The sequence below is a fragment of the Erpetoichthys calabaricus genome, chromosome 16 (genome assembly GCF_900747795.2).
Source record: "Erpetoichthys calabaricus chromosome 16, fErpCal1.3, whole genome shotgun sequence".
NCBI lineage: Eukaryota > Metazoa > Chordata > Cladistia > Polypteriformes > Polypteridae > Erpetoichthys > Erpetoichthys calabaricus.
Window position 1 is genome coordinate 32,158,525 of NC_041409.2, and position 14,987 is coordinate 32,173,511.

Here is a 14,987-nt window from a genome sequence, read left to right on the forward strand (position 1 = left end):
ATATTATGTCCAAAAAATATTAATGTGGAAAACATTAATACCCAAGTCATTCCATTACTTCCTGGAGAGACACAACTCTTTCTAAGCTCTGACAAACTTGACTCTGATCACAACAATAACCATCTTAAATGACCTTACAAGTTCTGAGCTGAATTACCTTTTACACTTAAACGGCGTGTACAAAGGAATTTTCAAATAAACCTTTACACTGTGCCACACACTTTATTGTTTGCTTTCTATTTGCATCATCTACACCGTCACACTATTCTATATCTCATTCATACATCACGCTCTTTGTCATTCCCAACACCAGGGGTTGGCGAGCGAAGCGAGCAGGGGGCGGAGCCCCCTAGTAACAAGAGAAACCAAACAAAGTCATTCACTGAGCAAGGAGTGGAATTTTAGACCGCAGAACTCTATGGAAACAGGGCACTTCTCCAACATGCCACCTTTGGAAGAATTTCACAATTAATTTTTATTATAGGACATTAGTTTTTGTATTCCAGTCACTGGAAAACCCCAAAGGTTAAATGTAGACAGGCAATCCATTACCTCCGCTCTTTCTTCATACATGGTTAGTTTGATTGATGTGTGGCGGCACTCATTTTATCAGACATTTAATTAATTATTTTCATGTACCCACCTCTTCATATTTCAGCCCAATTATCTGTATTAGGATTGCAAGACACCAAAGCCAAATCAGCATCAAAGGGCATGAGAGGGGAGTGCACGGCAGAAGCCGTTTTCGTAAATTGGGCAGCTGTTGAGGACAGCGTGGCAGTAGTTTAATGTAAAGCACAATTCATTTACCAAAGGAGACAGGGTTTATCCGCTCCTATCAGTAGCATTACAGCCTTAGACTTCTGTGAATGTGAGCAATGCTGATTATGTAATTAATTTAACTGAATACATCATTTATAAAATATTAAGTTCTTTATAATGTATTAAATGGGCAAATCCAATAGTAATATCAATAAACAATATAACTAATCATGGTGGCTCCTACAAACATTTAGATTGTTTATCATGCATAATATGGGCATGGTTTTACAGTATTTTCTTCTCAAATATTCCATATAAAATCAAAACACTTAGTCTAATATTCAATTATAGCAGTCCAATTACAACATCAATCTATCTCTTCACAGGCTCCCTATTTCTGGGCTTCAAATTGCTGGGATCCTGAGAACACAGACTATGGTAAGTGCTCCTTCATGCTTTTGCTATGTTTAGCAATGATTCACTTTGTTTAAAAGGGACAACTACTGACTTTGTTTTAATGCAAAATAATTAAAAGACATCACGCCTTTATTAGCAGAATGGCCAGTATGTTAATGCATTTTTACATCCATCCAGAAAAGATGGCACCAAATTAAAATAGTGACTCTTGATTCTTGCATTCACAGTACTGTTTTGATTTGTATTTTGTGTTTATTTTTTCAATTTCTCAAACATATGTCTTACTCATTCATTCCTGAGCCAGTGTCTGTGATCATTTCGCCTTGCTTTAGGTCAGGGTTGGCGAACTCCAGGCCTCGAGTGCCACAGTAGCTGCAGGTTTTCATTCTTACCATCTTCCTAATTAGTGACCAGTTTTTGCTGCTGATTACTTCTTTAAATTAACTTGACTCAGGCCCCATTGTTGTTTCTTTTTCTTTAATTAGCAGCCAAACAATAATGAGACACAAAACAAGCCACCACATGACCAGCTCCCCTGTGCCCATCACACAATATCTGAAATTAAAGAGAAGTGATGGTCTTGGTAAGGTTGATCTCTCAGGTCACCATAACATTTTGACATTGGTGCTCTTAGAAAGAACAGAAAAACAACAGTTTTCAAAATGTGTGCTGTGGCAGAATGAGAGCAGCAACAAGTCATGGAATTAAATAACGGGTTTAATTAACAGCAAGAATTGGCTTCTCATTAAGAAAGTGGTTGGAGTGAAATTGGTTAGAGTTTGAAGCACCAGTTTAGCTGGTCATCCGTTAGCTCGTTTCACATCTCATTTCTGCTTGGCTGTCATTTAATGAAGAAAGGAATCAATTCAGAGGGTTCTATTCAATAAGGGCGTGCACAAAAAGGCGACCTTCAAAAGGGCGACCTCAATTGGGCGCGGAGAATAAAAGCGCACATAAATAAAAGCGATCTTCAAAAGGGCGATCTCAATTGAGCGCCGAATAAATGCGTGCGTAAATAAAGGAGCGCTTCAAAAGGATGACCTTCGGAGCGAATTAAATTAATTGTCCTTGATTATGCTAATAGACCGCATCTCGAATATCTACGTGGCATTGCACATAATCTACAGCTTCAAGTGTAACTTGCTTTCACCTTTTTATACATTCAGTCATTGCCTTAATCTAATTTTCTGTAATTTTGAAAACAACGAAATATAGAGAGCTTTAGAAATAGTTCGTTAGAAGTTCATGCATTAATTAATTGGATGTTTTAATATTCTTGCTTTCACCTTTTTATATGTTCAATCATTGCCTTTATCTAATAAATTTTCTGTAATAATTTTGTTGTGTTTGCCTTTATTTGCTGCGCCCAATTGACGTCACCCTTTTGAAGCACTCCTTTATTTGCGCGCGCATTTATTCGGCGCTCAATTGAGGTCGTCCTTTTGAAGATCGCTTTTATTTATGTGCGCTTTTATTCGCCGCGCCCAATTGAGGTCGCCCTTTTGAAGGTCGCCTTTATGTGCGCGCCCTTATTGACGGATACCAATTCAGAGGGCTGAACTCTTGTAACAGGGCTATTAAATTGATGGGGAAAAAGTTAATTAGAAGTGAAAAATGGTCACTGATTAGGAAAAGGGTTAGAATGAAAACCTGTAGCCGCTGCGGCACTCCAGGCCTGGAGTTCGCCACCCCTGCTTTAGGTTATGAAGAAAATGGGTTTCCATGTGCTTTGATAGAACTACAGTAGATCTCCATGCCTGACCCTATCAGGATTCTTTGTTTTCTATCGTTAAGATTTTATTTTTCAGAATTTTGTACATGCTACTTTTGTATTTATTGTCATTGAAAGTTTTTCTTTTTTTGGTTGTGTAGTGGATTAAGGGTTTGGATTAAGAACCCTGAAGTTGTGGGTTCAAATCCTGCTACTGACACTGTGTGACCATGGCCAAGTCATGTCTCCTTCCTTGGATAAAAGTGTTGACCAAATAATAACTAATAATATTGGTAATGTTATTGTACTGCCATCTTGAGCTTTTGTTGATGACCAATGTCAGTCTGGTGGTCAACATCTGCTGCAACTGATATAAGACGCTATATGTATAATCCTATGTAGAGTCAAGCTTCAAATCTTATACTCGTATCATAAACTGATATATTAATTCTGTATTTCTCAATACAATTAAGTAATATGGATACGCTATGGCTTCCCATGGCAATAATTTGGTAAGTTATTATTAGGCCATTATGACACCAAACAAAAACTTATTGTTGTGCAAATTAGATGACACCTAGCTTAACATTGGTTTGAATGATCTGAATTGCTCCTGCAACTTGATTACCTCTAATTGCTTCTAATACCTACAGTAGGACAAGCTTTTAAAAGTTTGATGGAGTCTGTGCTGTGTAATCTTATAACTGCATTAATGGAGGCAACCCAAACTCATGGAAGTGCATAGTTGTGGGTGTACCTGGGCTTTCATTGCACAGGAAACAGTCCTCCGTGTCATAAGCACATGCCTGATTTCAAGATTATTATTTTTTCATTTAATCAATTTTTGTTTTTGGAATATTTTTATTATCATTTTGTATTTATTTTATTACTTTTCACACAGCCATTTTGTTATCTTGAGTAATGTCCATTTTGCAGTGTTATTGTGGAGGTACGGCTGTATTGATTATAGTTAAAACGCCCATTGCCAGTTGTATGGGCATGGCATGTGTTGTCTTACAGATGGGAACATGATGCTATCATGTTCACACAACTTGCCGGTTTTTGGATTCACTTGTTTGCTTACTTTGTACTATCGTAATAAGGCAGTAAGATATTTTTAGTGAAAGAACCAGTAGTGGGAGTAGCTAAAGTTCATTAACTGGGGATCAAAACTCATTCTTTTTCATGCCAAAGTACTTATCAAAAATTCAAAGTCAAAAGGAGAGAAAAGTCTGAGTGTTGTAGAATCGCAATAAACTCGGATACAGTGGCAATTCTGACCTTTACGTGGTTGCATTAATGATAGATAGATAGATAGATAGATAGATAGATAGATAGATAGATAGATAGATAGATAGATAGATAGATAGATAGATAGATAGACAGACAACAATTCAAATACCCCATAAACCATATCAAACAAGCACATGAATGTTCCAAATCACAACTTATTATTAAAAATTATTATGATGCTACACCTCTCTTTTTAGGGCAAATATTTTCGTATCATCCAAGACAACAGAAAAAAATAATACTTTTCAATGGCTTTGGCAGCTCTCTTATTTTCAAAGATTTTTAACATTGACTCATACATTAATTTTCAATTCTCTTTCGCCAATTTCAGTTCAGTTCTCTTTCGCTCCACATTTTTAAACACCTCTAATATATTCATCAGTTTATAACAAGTATATTCCATCATTATTGTGAAGTGCACAGTCATCTTAAAAATGTTCATTATTTCAACTTTTTAGAGTGGCTAATTTTGTCTCACCTGATAAAAAGTTAAACAATGTCATGAATATAACAATGTTAAATTTCCCTATTCATTTTCTACATATATCACTAAAAAGGTGAACAAAATCCAAGTCTAATACACTGCAAGAATAAAAGGAACATTGTTTCTTTTTGCCCACAAAAATACATTTATCATTATCTTTCTGATTAATTATCCTTATAAAGGAATTAGTAATGACTAGCCAATCACACCGCTCTTTTAATGAGTTTTACAGGGAAAAAAATGAATATTTGAAAAGTCCGTAATTTAATAAACCACCAAGAAAAGTAACATTGCAACAATGCACGCTACGAACCAACATACAATTGTCCGTGACTGAAAACTGGAAGACCGCCGTCGTGCCCAGAGCGAGGGACGGGGCTGGACGGCACTCGGGCGCGGAGGGCGGAACGGGGGGAGAGGGGAAGGATGCCCATTCCGCCCCCTCCATCCGGGCCCCCCTGCCATTCATTGTTCTTTGCGGTTCCGGCTGCTTTGCTATATATAATCCACCAAGTCACCCGACCATGGTAGTAGCGAGGGGGAGGAGGGGGGGGGGGGTACAACGGGCAGGGACACAATCAGTGCGAGCGTATGACCCGCACTTACTGGGAATTCCTCGTTCGTGGGGAACAATTGCAAGCCCCGGTCTCCATCACGAATGATGTTCAACGGCTTACCCACACCTGTCGGTGCCGGGTAGACACACGTTGATCCATTCAGTGTAGCGCCCGTACAGTACTGGACATCCAAGGGCATCACAGACCTGTTAATGCTCAATCTCATGTGGCTGAAAGCCACTTGTCCCTCTAAGAAGTTGGACACCGACCGCTCGGGGGTCGCGTAACTATTTAGCAGTTGGGAGTCTTGTTCGTTTTCGGAATTAACCAGACAAATCGCTCCACCAACTAAAAACGGCCATGCACCACCACCCCCAGAATCGGGAAAGAGCTATCAATCCCCTCCGTGTCCAGGCCGGGTGAGGTTTCCCGTGTTGAGTCAAATTAAGAGAAATTTGTGTGTGGTGAGTTGTTGCGTCCGGGTACATGAGCAGGCACTGTGAATGCCTTGAGAGCGTGGGTGGACGCGTGCCGGGGAATAATGAGTATCTATGTATCTTCTTAGATATAGAAAGCGTCTGATGCGGTGTTAGAGTTGGTGGGCGGGGCTTTGTGAGTTGACGGACGTGGCTATTTCTTGCGTATCCCATGGTTGTCTTCCGGCAGTGTGAATGCCTCGAGAGACAGGATGGTGGTGTTTGGTGAGTTGTTGCAGTTTGTGAGTTAAAAGCTGCGATGGTTTTACACTCCATACGTACGTTGCGGTGAATGCATTGCGGTGAATGCTGGTAACAGTCAGGCAGGCGGGCGGGCAGGCAGGCGTTCTCGTCCCATGCTCTTAGAGTTGGTGGGCGTGGCTCTGTGAGTTGTCATCGTATTCCATGGTCTTAGAGTTGGTGGGCGGGTCTCTGTGATTTTGCGGGCGTGGCTATGTCGTGCGTATCCCATGGTTGTCTTGCTTGCCCTGTCGGTTTAGTGAATTATATATATAGATAATTCCTTGCAAAATTCTCCACTACATGTTGACTGTTCTTTTCTTATTTGGGGATTTATATAGCTCCCTCCAAGCAGGTGCTCTCTTACCTTCCACCCTATAACAGTGTTTAGTGCAGAAAAATATATACTTTTTACACAATATTTTTAATAGTCCACCTTCAACAGAGATTTAAATCTCACAACTGCCCCTTTATGAAATGTTACAATTGTATGTTCTGAGAGAAAGAACAGATCAACAGCAGGGCAACCTTACGTCTCTGTTTCAGCTGCCGTAATGGGGTTATTCATCCTGTGGTGGTCTTTGGCAATGAATGATAAAAAGCCCTGAATCACCCTGATTGACATGACCCCAAAAACTGAAGTGTAACACGTTTCTCCATGTTCTTGATGCAGAACTTATTTTAAAGTAACAAATGGAGTCCACTGTACTAATTCCTTTCATAATTTTAAACACTTCAATCATGTCACCTATTAATCTCCACTCGTTTAAACTGAAAACTCCTTCAAGCTCTCCTCATAGCTCATACCTCTCAGCCCATGAATCACTCTAGTCGCTCTTCTTTGGATGTTCTCTAGTGCTGTGATTTGCTGACATTGAATTTCATCTGCCACAAGTCTTCCCAACTGTGATACACATCAAGCCTTTTATACAATGGAATGATATTTGCTAGTCTCCAGGCTTCAGAAATTTCCTCAGCATATAGAGATTTTCTAAAAAATATGTACCACAAGTTTATATATGTACTCACTGACCTCTTTAGGCACTCAAGGGTAAATGTTATCTAGTCCTGGAAATTTCTTACATTTCAGTCACTCAGTCACCTAGTTAGCAGTCCCTCTAAGTTTTAGATGGTTATTGACGTCTTCACACTTATAAACCTCAATAAAATGTAAGGTCAAAGAGTTTGCTATTTCACTATCTGTATATAGCTCACCTTTAATTCTCTTCTCCTTCTCCATGACAATTCTTTTACAACTGAATTACTGAAAAAAACTCTTTGGATCATCTTTCGCCTTTTTGAAAATATTTCTCTCCAACAGCCTTTTAGCCTTCCTAACATCTTTTTTAACCTGTGTTCTTATGCTTTAATATGTTTTATGGTTAGCAATGGAGTTAGTAATTATATACGCGTCATACAGCTGTTTTTTCCACTGTTTCCCTTAATTTATCACTGCTTCTAAATTTTGGAATACACTTATCCTACATTATATTTTGAACACTTAAACGTGCCCCACACCTTGTCAACCATTTACACACTTGTAAGCTGTGGGGAACAGCCCGGACACAGACAGGTAGACATGATGTTTCTTCACCACACACGTTTATTTACAACTATTATATACAATAGAAGTGCACAATCCCAGTGCCTCAGCACCAATCACCCCTTAAGTCCTGGCCACACTCACAATGCCTTTCACAGTCTTTGGTCCGCCTCCACTCCTCTCCACCAAGCTTCGTCCTCTTCCACCCGACTCTTGCCCCTGACTGGAGGGAGGTGGCCCCTTTTATACACCCCGGAAGGACTCCAGGTGCATCCTGAGGGCTTCTATAGCCACAACCCTGTGTGGCAGAAGCTCTGTCAGCATATCCGGAAGTCCTCCGGGTGTCCCCAATTCTCTTCCCCCCAGCACTTCCGGGCGTGGCAGAAGTACTGAGGTCCAGAGCTCCCAAGGCATTGGGGCGCCCCCTGGCGGTGACCACGGGCCCCTACAGGGTTGAGCTTCCAAGCTCTGTACCCGTGGTCCCCAAGGCAACCAGAGAGGACACCCCCTCGTGTCCTGGAGGAGGCACAAGCCCTCCTCCGCTCCTCCTGGGCGTCCCGGCCGGGCAACAAACCCAGCTGGGTGCCACAAAGCTTATCCCAATTTATTTTACTTAGGCTATGCTGCATCTTCTTAAAATCTGCTCTACTAAAATTAAATGTAACTGTTTAAAATTTAGGTGGCACGGTGGTGCAATGGTAGCGCTGCTGCCATGCAGTTAGGAGACCCGGGTTCGCTTCCCGGGTCCTCCCTGCGTGGAGTTTGCATGTTCTCCCCGTGTCTGCGTGGGTTCCCTCTGGGTACTCCGGTTTCCTCCCAAAGTCCAAAGACATGCAGGTTAGGTGCATTGGCGATTCTAAATTGTCCCTAGTGTGTGCTTGGTGTGTGTGTGTGTGCCCTGCGGTGGGCTGGCACCCTGCCCAGGATTTGTTTCCTGCCTTGCGTACTGTGTTGGCTGGGATTGGCTCCAGCAGACCCCTGTGACCCTGTAGTTAGGATATAGCAGGTTGGATAATGGATGGATGGATGTTTAAAATCTGTATATCAATAATATTAAATCTAGACAGGTTTCCTCCCTTGCTGGTGCTAACCTAATGTATTTCTTTTAGTAAAACACAGTTGTATTGCAAGTGGTTGTAGATAATTTGTGCAAAATTGAGCATCCCTACTCCATACCAGACAAGGTATTTGTTAACACAATTGACTTAGATTTGACATGATTTAATTTTTTAAAATTGTGAAAGGAAATAGCATGGCAGATTTTGGCAGTTAATTTAAACTTAAAATTCTTTAGCAGTTAAAGTTAAAGTTCTTTAGAGACAATACAGGGAGAAAGACTGAATCTTTTTAAGAGTAAATCTCACACAAACATAATAAAGTTTGTCTTCACGCAGACAACTCTGACACATGGAATAAATGATCAAGTAGTGTGGTAGAGAGTAGAACTTTAGGGACCTTAAAATCTCAATTTGATCTTATTTTGTAGATAAGATTGTCTGGATTTGTTGGAAGAGTGGACTGCATGCCCCCCACTTTATACATGGTAGAATATAGAGACTCGTCGCGTATAGTGAGAATTTCACTCTCTCCCTTAGCAAGGTCCCTGTTAGTAATCTCTTCTTTCTGACTTGTGCCATCCTTACAACTGGCTTTTTAAAAATGAGACGCAGTGGCCAGAGTGAGTTATACAAATTTACTGTCCAGTGACATGACACCCTGCCCGGGATTGGTTCCTGCCTTGTGCCCTGTGTTGGCTGGGATTGGCTCCAGCAGACCCCCGTGACCCTGTGTTTGGATTCAGCGGGTTGGAAAATGGATGGATGGATGACATGACACCCCCCATACAGGAGATGTTCTTTGGATTGTAATGAAATGTTAAATACAGTTATTAAGTGGTCAGTCTTAAGTTTCAAGGATTTGAAGACACCTTGCCGTCTCCTTGATACGTGATGGTTTGAAGAGAAGAGGGTCAGAAAAAATGTTACAGGAAATCAATAAAACCACTTTGAAGATTATATTATGATGCCATTGCAGTGCCAGCTGTTATATCTGATAACTATATCATTATATTAACATGCTTATTCACAATCTGCTGTCTCCTGTGTAGATTCTATGCCTTTGACTCAACAGATATTCTCTCTTAGTACAGGTGGGCCTCAGATTATTAATGGAAAATTGGCAAAAAATACATAATACTTTATTGATTATTTAACAGAAAACTTTTTAAAACTTATCAATGAAATTATAATGTATATTACTGTACTTTAAATCACAAAATATTTTAAGGGATCCTCAGGTATGTACTGTATGGTGATCATATGCTTTAATATTATTCAGTGTATTATAATAATAATAATAATAAACTACGTTTATATACTGTAGCACTTTTCTTGTAACTCAGAATTGCTTTACATAGACAGAGGGGAACCATTTCAACCACCACGAATGTGTAGTACCCACCTGGATGATGTGACAGCAGCCATTATTGCACCATTATGCTCTCCACACATTTGCTGTAAGGTGGTGAAGGGGTGAGAGACATAGCCAATTAGAGACACGGGATGATTAGGGGGCCAGAATGAACAAGCCATGACCAATTTAGACGGGGTATCAGGATAAACCCAACTCTTTTCAAAAATACCCAGGGATCTTTAATTACCACAGACAGCCAAGACTTCAGTTTTATGTCTCATCCAAAGGAGGGCACCATTTTTACAGCACAGTGTCCCAGTCATTGTACTGTGGCACTGGGATCCACACGCAGACCACAGGGTAAGCGCCCCCTCATGGCCTCGTCATTACTTCTTCCAGCAGCTACCCAAGATTCTCCTAAATGGTCTCCCATCCAAGTACTGACCAGGCCCAAACATGCTTAGCTTCTGGTGGATGACCTGTACTGAAGCGCAGGTGGTACGACGTTGCTAATGATACAGTATTTCCTAAAACTGGAAAATCAGATCCTGTCTATTTCTTTGCTATACTGAAGTATGATTCAATGTGGCCTTTACTGTCTGCATGTTTTATGTTGTCCATTTTGTCCTCCAGTTGTATTACTTTCCTTTTCTTAACAACACCAACACCTTTACTTGCACTGGATTCACGTTTCGGATGCAAACTAATGGCAAGAATATCCCCCCACTAACCGGTGATTGTGACAGATGTGCTAATGAAACCACAAAATGATTGAAAATGGTGACTAAGTACATGTTATACTACATGACGGTCTTAGTGACGGATGATCAATATTGATTGTTGTCAAAACTGCTTTGTTTAGTTCATAAGTAATAAATAAAGTTGCTGGTTAAAAATGAATTAAAATTAACTAAAAATGATTAAGTATTTTGTGCTCGTTTGCATTAACAGATTGCTGTAATTTGAGACCACTGTAACCTGAGGAGGGCGGCATGGTGGCGCAGTGGGTAGTGCTGCTGCCTCGCAGTTAGGAGACCTGGGATCGCTTCCCGGGTCCTCCCTGCGTGGAGTTTGTATGTTCTCCCCATGTCTGTGTGGGTTTTCTCCGGGTGCTCTGGTTTCCTCCCACAGTCCAAACGCATGCAGGTTAAATGCATTGGCAATTCTAAATTGTCCCTAGTGTGTGCTGGGTGTGTGTGGGCCCTGTGGTGGGCTGGTGCCCTGCCTAGGGTTTGTTTCCTGCCTTGTTATGATATAGCGGGTTGGATAATAGATGGATGGTAAGCTGAGGACTGCTAGTATATGCAAGCAGGTACTTACCATGTGTGAAGCACAAATCCATTATGTTCTCCTGCTTCTTGATAAGGAGGCGATTGCAAGGTCTCACTCACTGTTTCAGGCTAAAAAAATAGAAAATGGGCAGATTTCTACTAATTATATAAACAATCCACAGTTTGTGCTCTTTAAACGAACTGTTATCATTACCAAAACAGTGAAACAGTAGGAAGTGTTTGGCTTCTGTGGCCTTCTCTTGACACCTTTATGGTGCCCTGGTCAGGGAGGTAGGTGCCTCTAAATTGCTGGAATTTGAGTGCATGTGTCCCTTTTTTATAGATGTTCTAGGTTTACTGCTAGGGAAGGTTATGGCTCCCCATGACTGAAAACTGAAAAAAAAAAGTTTTCAAATATTACTCTTTGGATGAAGAATACTGTATACATTTGTATTAATTATTGGTACGGTGCCTTCAGAAAGTATTCAGACCCTTCACTTTTTCACATTTTTTTATTTTGCAGCCTTTTGCTAAAATCATTTAAATTCATGTTTTCCACCTCAAGCAACACTCAATACATCAAAAGACAAAACGAAAACAGGATTTTAGACATTTTTGCAAATGCATTAAAAAATGGACATACTGACACAAGTATTCAAACCCTTTTCTATGACACTTGAAATGTTTCAACAGCTTGTTTGGTGTGTTCAATTAATTGGACATTATTAGAAAAGACATATACACCTGTCTATAGAAAATCACACAGCTGAATAAAAAACAAAGCCATGAGGTTGAAGGAATTGCCTGCAGAGCTTAGAGACAGGATTGTTGAGGTGCAGATCTGGGGAAGGCTACAAAAAAACTGCAGCACTGAAGGTTCTGAAGAGCACAGTGGCCAACATAATCCTTAAATGGAAGATGTTTGGAACTGCCATGGCTCTTCCTAGAGCTGGCTGCATGGCCAAACTGAGCAATCAGAGGAGAAGGGATGTATTAAGAGAGGTGACCAAGAATCCAATAGTCACTCTGGCTGAGCATCAGGGAACCTGTGTGGAAATAGGAGAAATTTCTGGAAGGACAGTCACCACTGCAACACTCAACCAATCTGGGCTTTATGGTACAGTGGCCAGACAGAAGCCTCTTCTCAGTAAAATGACACATGGGTTTCTATTTGAACCTAAAAGATGCTCAGACTGTGAAAAATTATTCTCTAGTCTGATGAAACCAAGATTAGTATCATATCTAGAGGAAACCAGGCACCGCTCATCACCTCTGCAATATCATTCTTACGGTGAAGTATGGTGGTGGCAGCATCAAGCTGTGAGGTTGTTTTTTCAGTGGCAGGGACTATGAGACTAATTAGAATTATGGGAAAGCTGAATGGATTAAAGTACACATACATCCTTAATGAAAACCTGCTCCAGAGCACTCTGGACCTCAGACTGAGCTGAAAGTAAAGACAATGCAGGAGTAGCTTAGGGACAACTCTGGGAGTGTCCTTCAGTCTGAACTTGAACCCAACTGACCACCCATGGAGAGACCTGAAAATACCTGTTGTGGCATGCCGCTGGGGGTGGTACCCAGCCGAGATGCCCAGGAAGACTGGAGGAGGTCTTGTGCCTCCTCCAGACCACGAGGGGGCGACCACCCTGGTTCCTTTGGGGGCCACGGGCACAGAGCTATGAAGCTCAACCCTGTAGGGGCCCGTGGTCTCCGCCAGGGGGCGCCCCAATGCCTGGAGAGCCTTGGACCTCAGCACTTCCGCCACACCAGGAAGTGCTGAGGGGAAGAAGAGCAGGGACACCCGGAGTGCTTCCAGGGATGCAGCTGGCACTTCCGCCACACTGGGGCGTGTTGGTGGGAGATTGCCAGAGCACAGCTGGAGCACATCCGGGTGCTTATAAAAGGAGGGAAGAAAAGGAAGCGGCCTGAAGAGTGAGGCATAGTGTGGCATTGGCCTGGACTTTGGGGGAGTTTGGGGGTTTGTGTGTGCACTTTAATTGTAAATAGAAACTATAAATAAACGTGTGGTGGTGTTCGAAACATGTCCTCCTGTCTGTGTCCTGGGCTTGTTCCACACTGTCTACCATTGGACTCCATACAACCAGACAGAGAAACATGGCAGAAAATCCCCAAATCCAGGTGAAGCTTGTCGCATAGAAAAATGTGACAAACAAGAAAGTGGTCTGAGGATTTTCTGAATTCACTGTCTTCTTTATGTTCTTTCGGCTGCTCCCATTAGGGGTTGCCACAGTGGATCATCTTCTTCCATATCTTTCTGTCCTCTGCATCTTGTTCTGTTACACCCATCACCTGCATGTCCTCTCTCACCACATCCATAAACCTTCGCTTGGGCCTCCTCTTTTCTTCTTCCCTGGCAGCTCTATCCTTAGCATCCTTCTCCCAATATACCCAGCATCTCTCCTCTGCACATGTCCAAACCAGCGCAATCTCGCCTCTCTGACTTTGTCTCCCAACCGTCCAACTTGAGCTGACCCTCTAATGTCCTCATTTCTAATCCTGTCCATCCTCGTCACACCCAGTGCAAATCTTAGCATCTTTAACTCTGCCACCTCCAGCTCTGTCTCCTGCTTTCTGGTCAGTGCCACCGTCTCCAACCCATATAACATATCTGGTCTCACTACTGTCGTGTAGATCTTCCCTTTCATTCTTGCTGATACCCGTCTGTCACAAATTACTCCTGACACTCTTCTCCACCCACTCCACCCTGCCTGCACTCTCTACTTCACCTCTCTTCCACAATCCCCACTACTCTGTACTGTTGATCCTAAGTATTTAAACTCATCCACCTTCACCAACTCTACTCCCTGCATCCTCACCATTCCACTGACCTCCTCTCATTTACACACATGTATTCTGTCTTGTTCCTACTGACCTTCATTCCTCTTCTCTCTAGAGCATATCTCCACCTCTCCAGGGTCTCCTTAACCTGCTCCCTACTATCACTACAGATCACAATGTCATCAGCAAACATCACAGTCCATGGGGACTTCTGTCTAATCTCATCTGTCAACCTGTCCATCACCATTGCAAATAAGAAAGGGCTCAGAGCTGATCCCTGATGTAATCCCACCTCCACGTTGAATGCATCTGTCACTCCTACCGCAGACCTCACCACTGTCCCACTTCCCTCATACATATCCTGTACAACTCTTATGTACTTCTCTGCCACTCCCGACTTCCTCATACAATGCCACAACTCCTCTTGAGGCACCCTGTCATATGTTTTCTCCAGGTCCACAAAGATGCAATGCAACTCCTTCTGGCCTTCTCTAAACTTCTCCATCAACATCTTCAGAGCAAACATCGCATCTGTGGTGCTCTTTCTTGGCATGAAACCATACTGCTGCTCACTAATCATCACCTCACTTCTTAACCAGGCTTCCACTACTCTTTCCCATAACTTTTTGCTGTGGCTCATCACTTTTATCCCCCTGTAGTTACTGCAGTCCTGCACATCCCCTTATTCTTAAATATCGGCACTAATACACTTCTTCTCCACTCCTCAGGCATCCTCTCACTTACCAAGATTTCATTAAACAATCTGGTTAAAAACTCCACTGCCATCTCCCCTAAACACCTCCATGCTTCCACAGGTATGTCATCTGGACCAACGGCCTTTCCATTTTTCATCGTCTTCATAGCTGTCCTTACTTCCTACTTGCTAATCCGTTGCACTTCCTGATTCACTATCACCACATTATCTAACCTCTTCTCTCTCGTTCTCTTCATTCATCAGCCTCTCAAAGTACTCTTTCCATCTGCTCAACACACTCTCCTCACTTGCGAGTACATTTCCA

General features: G+C 42.0%; 1 protein-coding gene across 3 annotated transcripts in view; it reads left to right on the top strand.

Annotated features, from left to right (window-relative positions):
* The window catches only part of rgs6 (regulator of G protein signaling 6), a 160,047-nt gene that overhangs the window by 90,857 nt on the left and 54,203 nt on the right, over nucleotides 1-14,987 (top strand). For all 3 annotated transcript variants that reach the window (XM_028821925.2, XM_028821922.2, XM_028821923.2), the window contains exon 6: nucleotides 1,149-1,200. In XM_028821925.2, coding sequence (XP_028677758.1) covers nucleotides 1,149-1,200 — 52 coding nt within the window. The remainder of the gene's footprint in view (nucleotides 1-1,148; nucleotides 1,201-14,987) is intronic.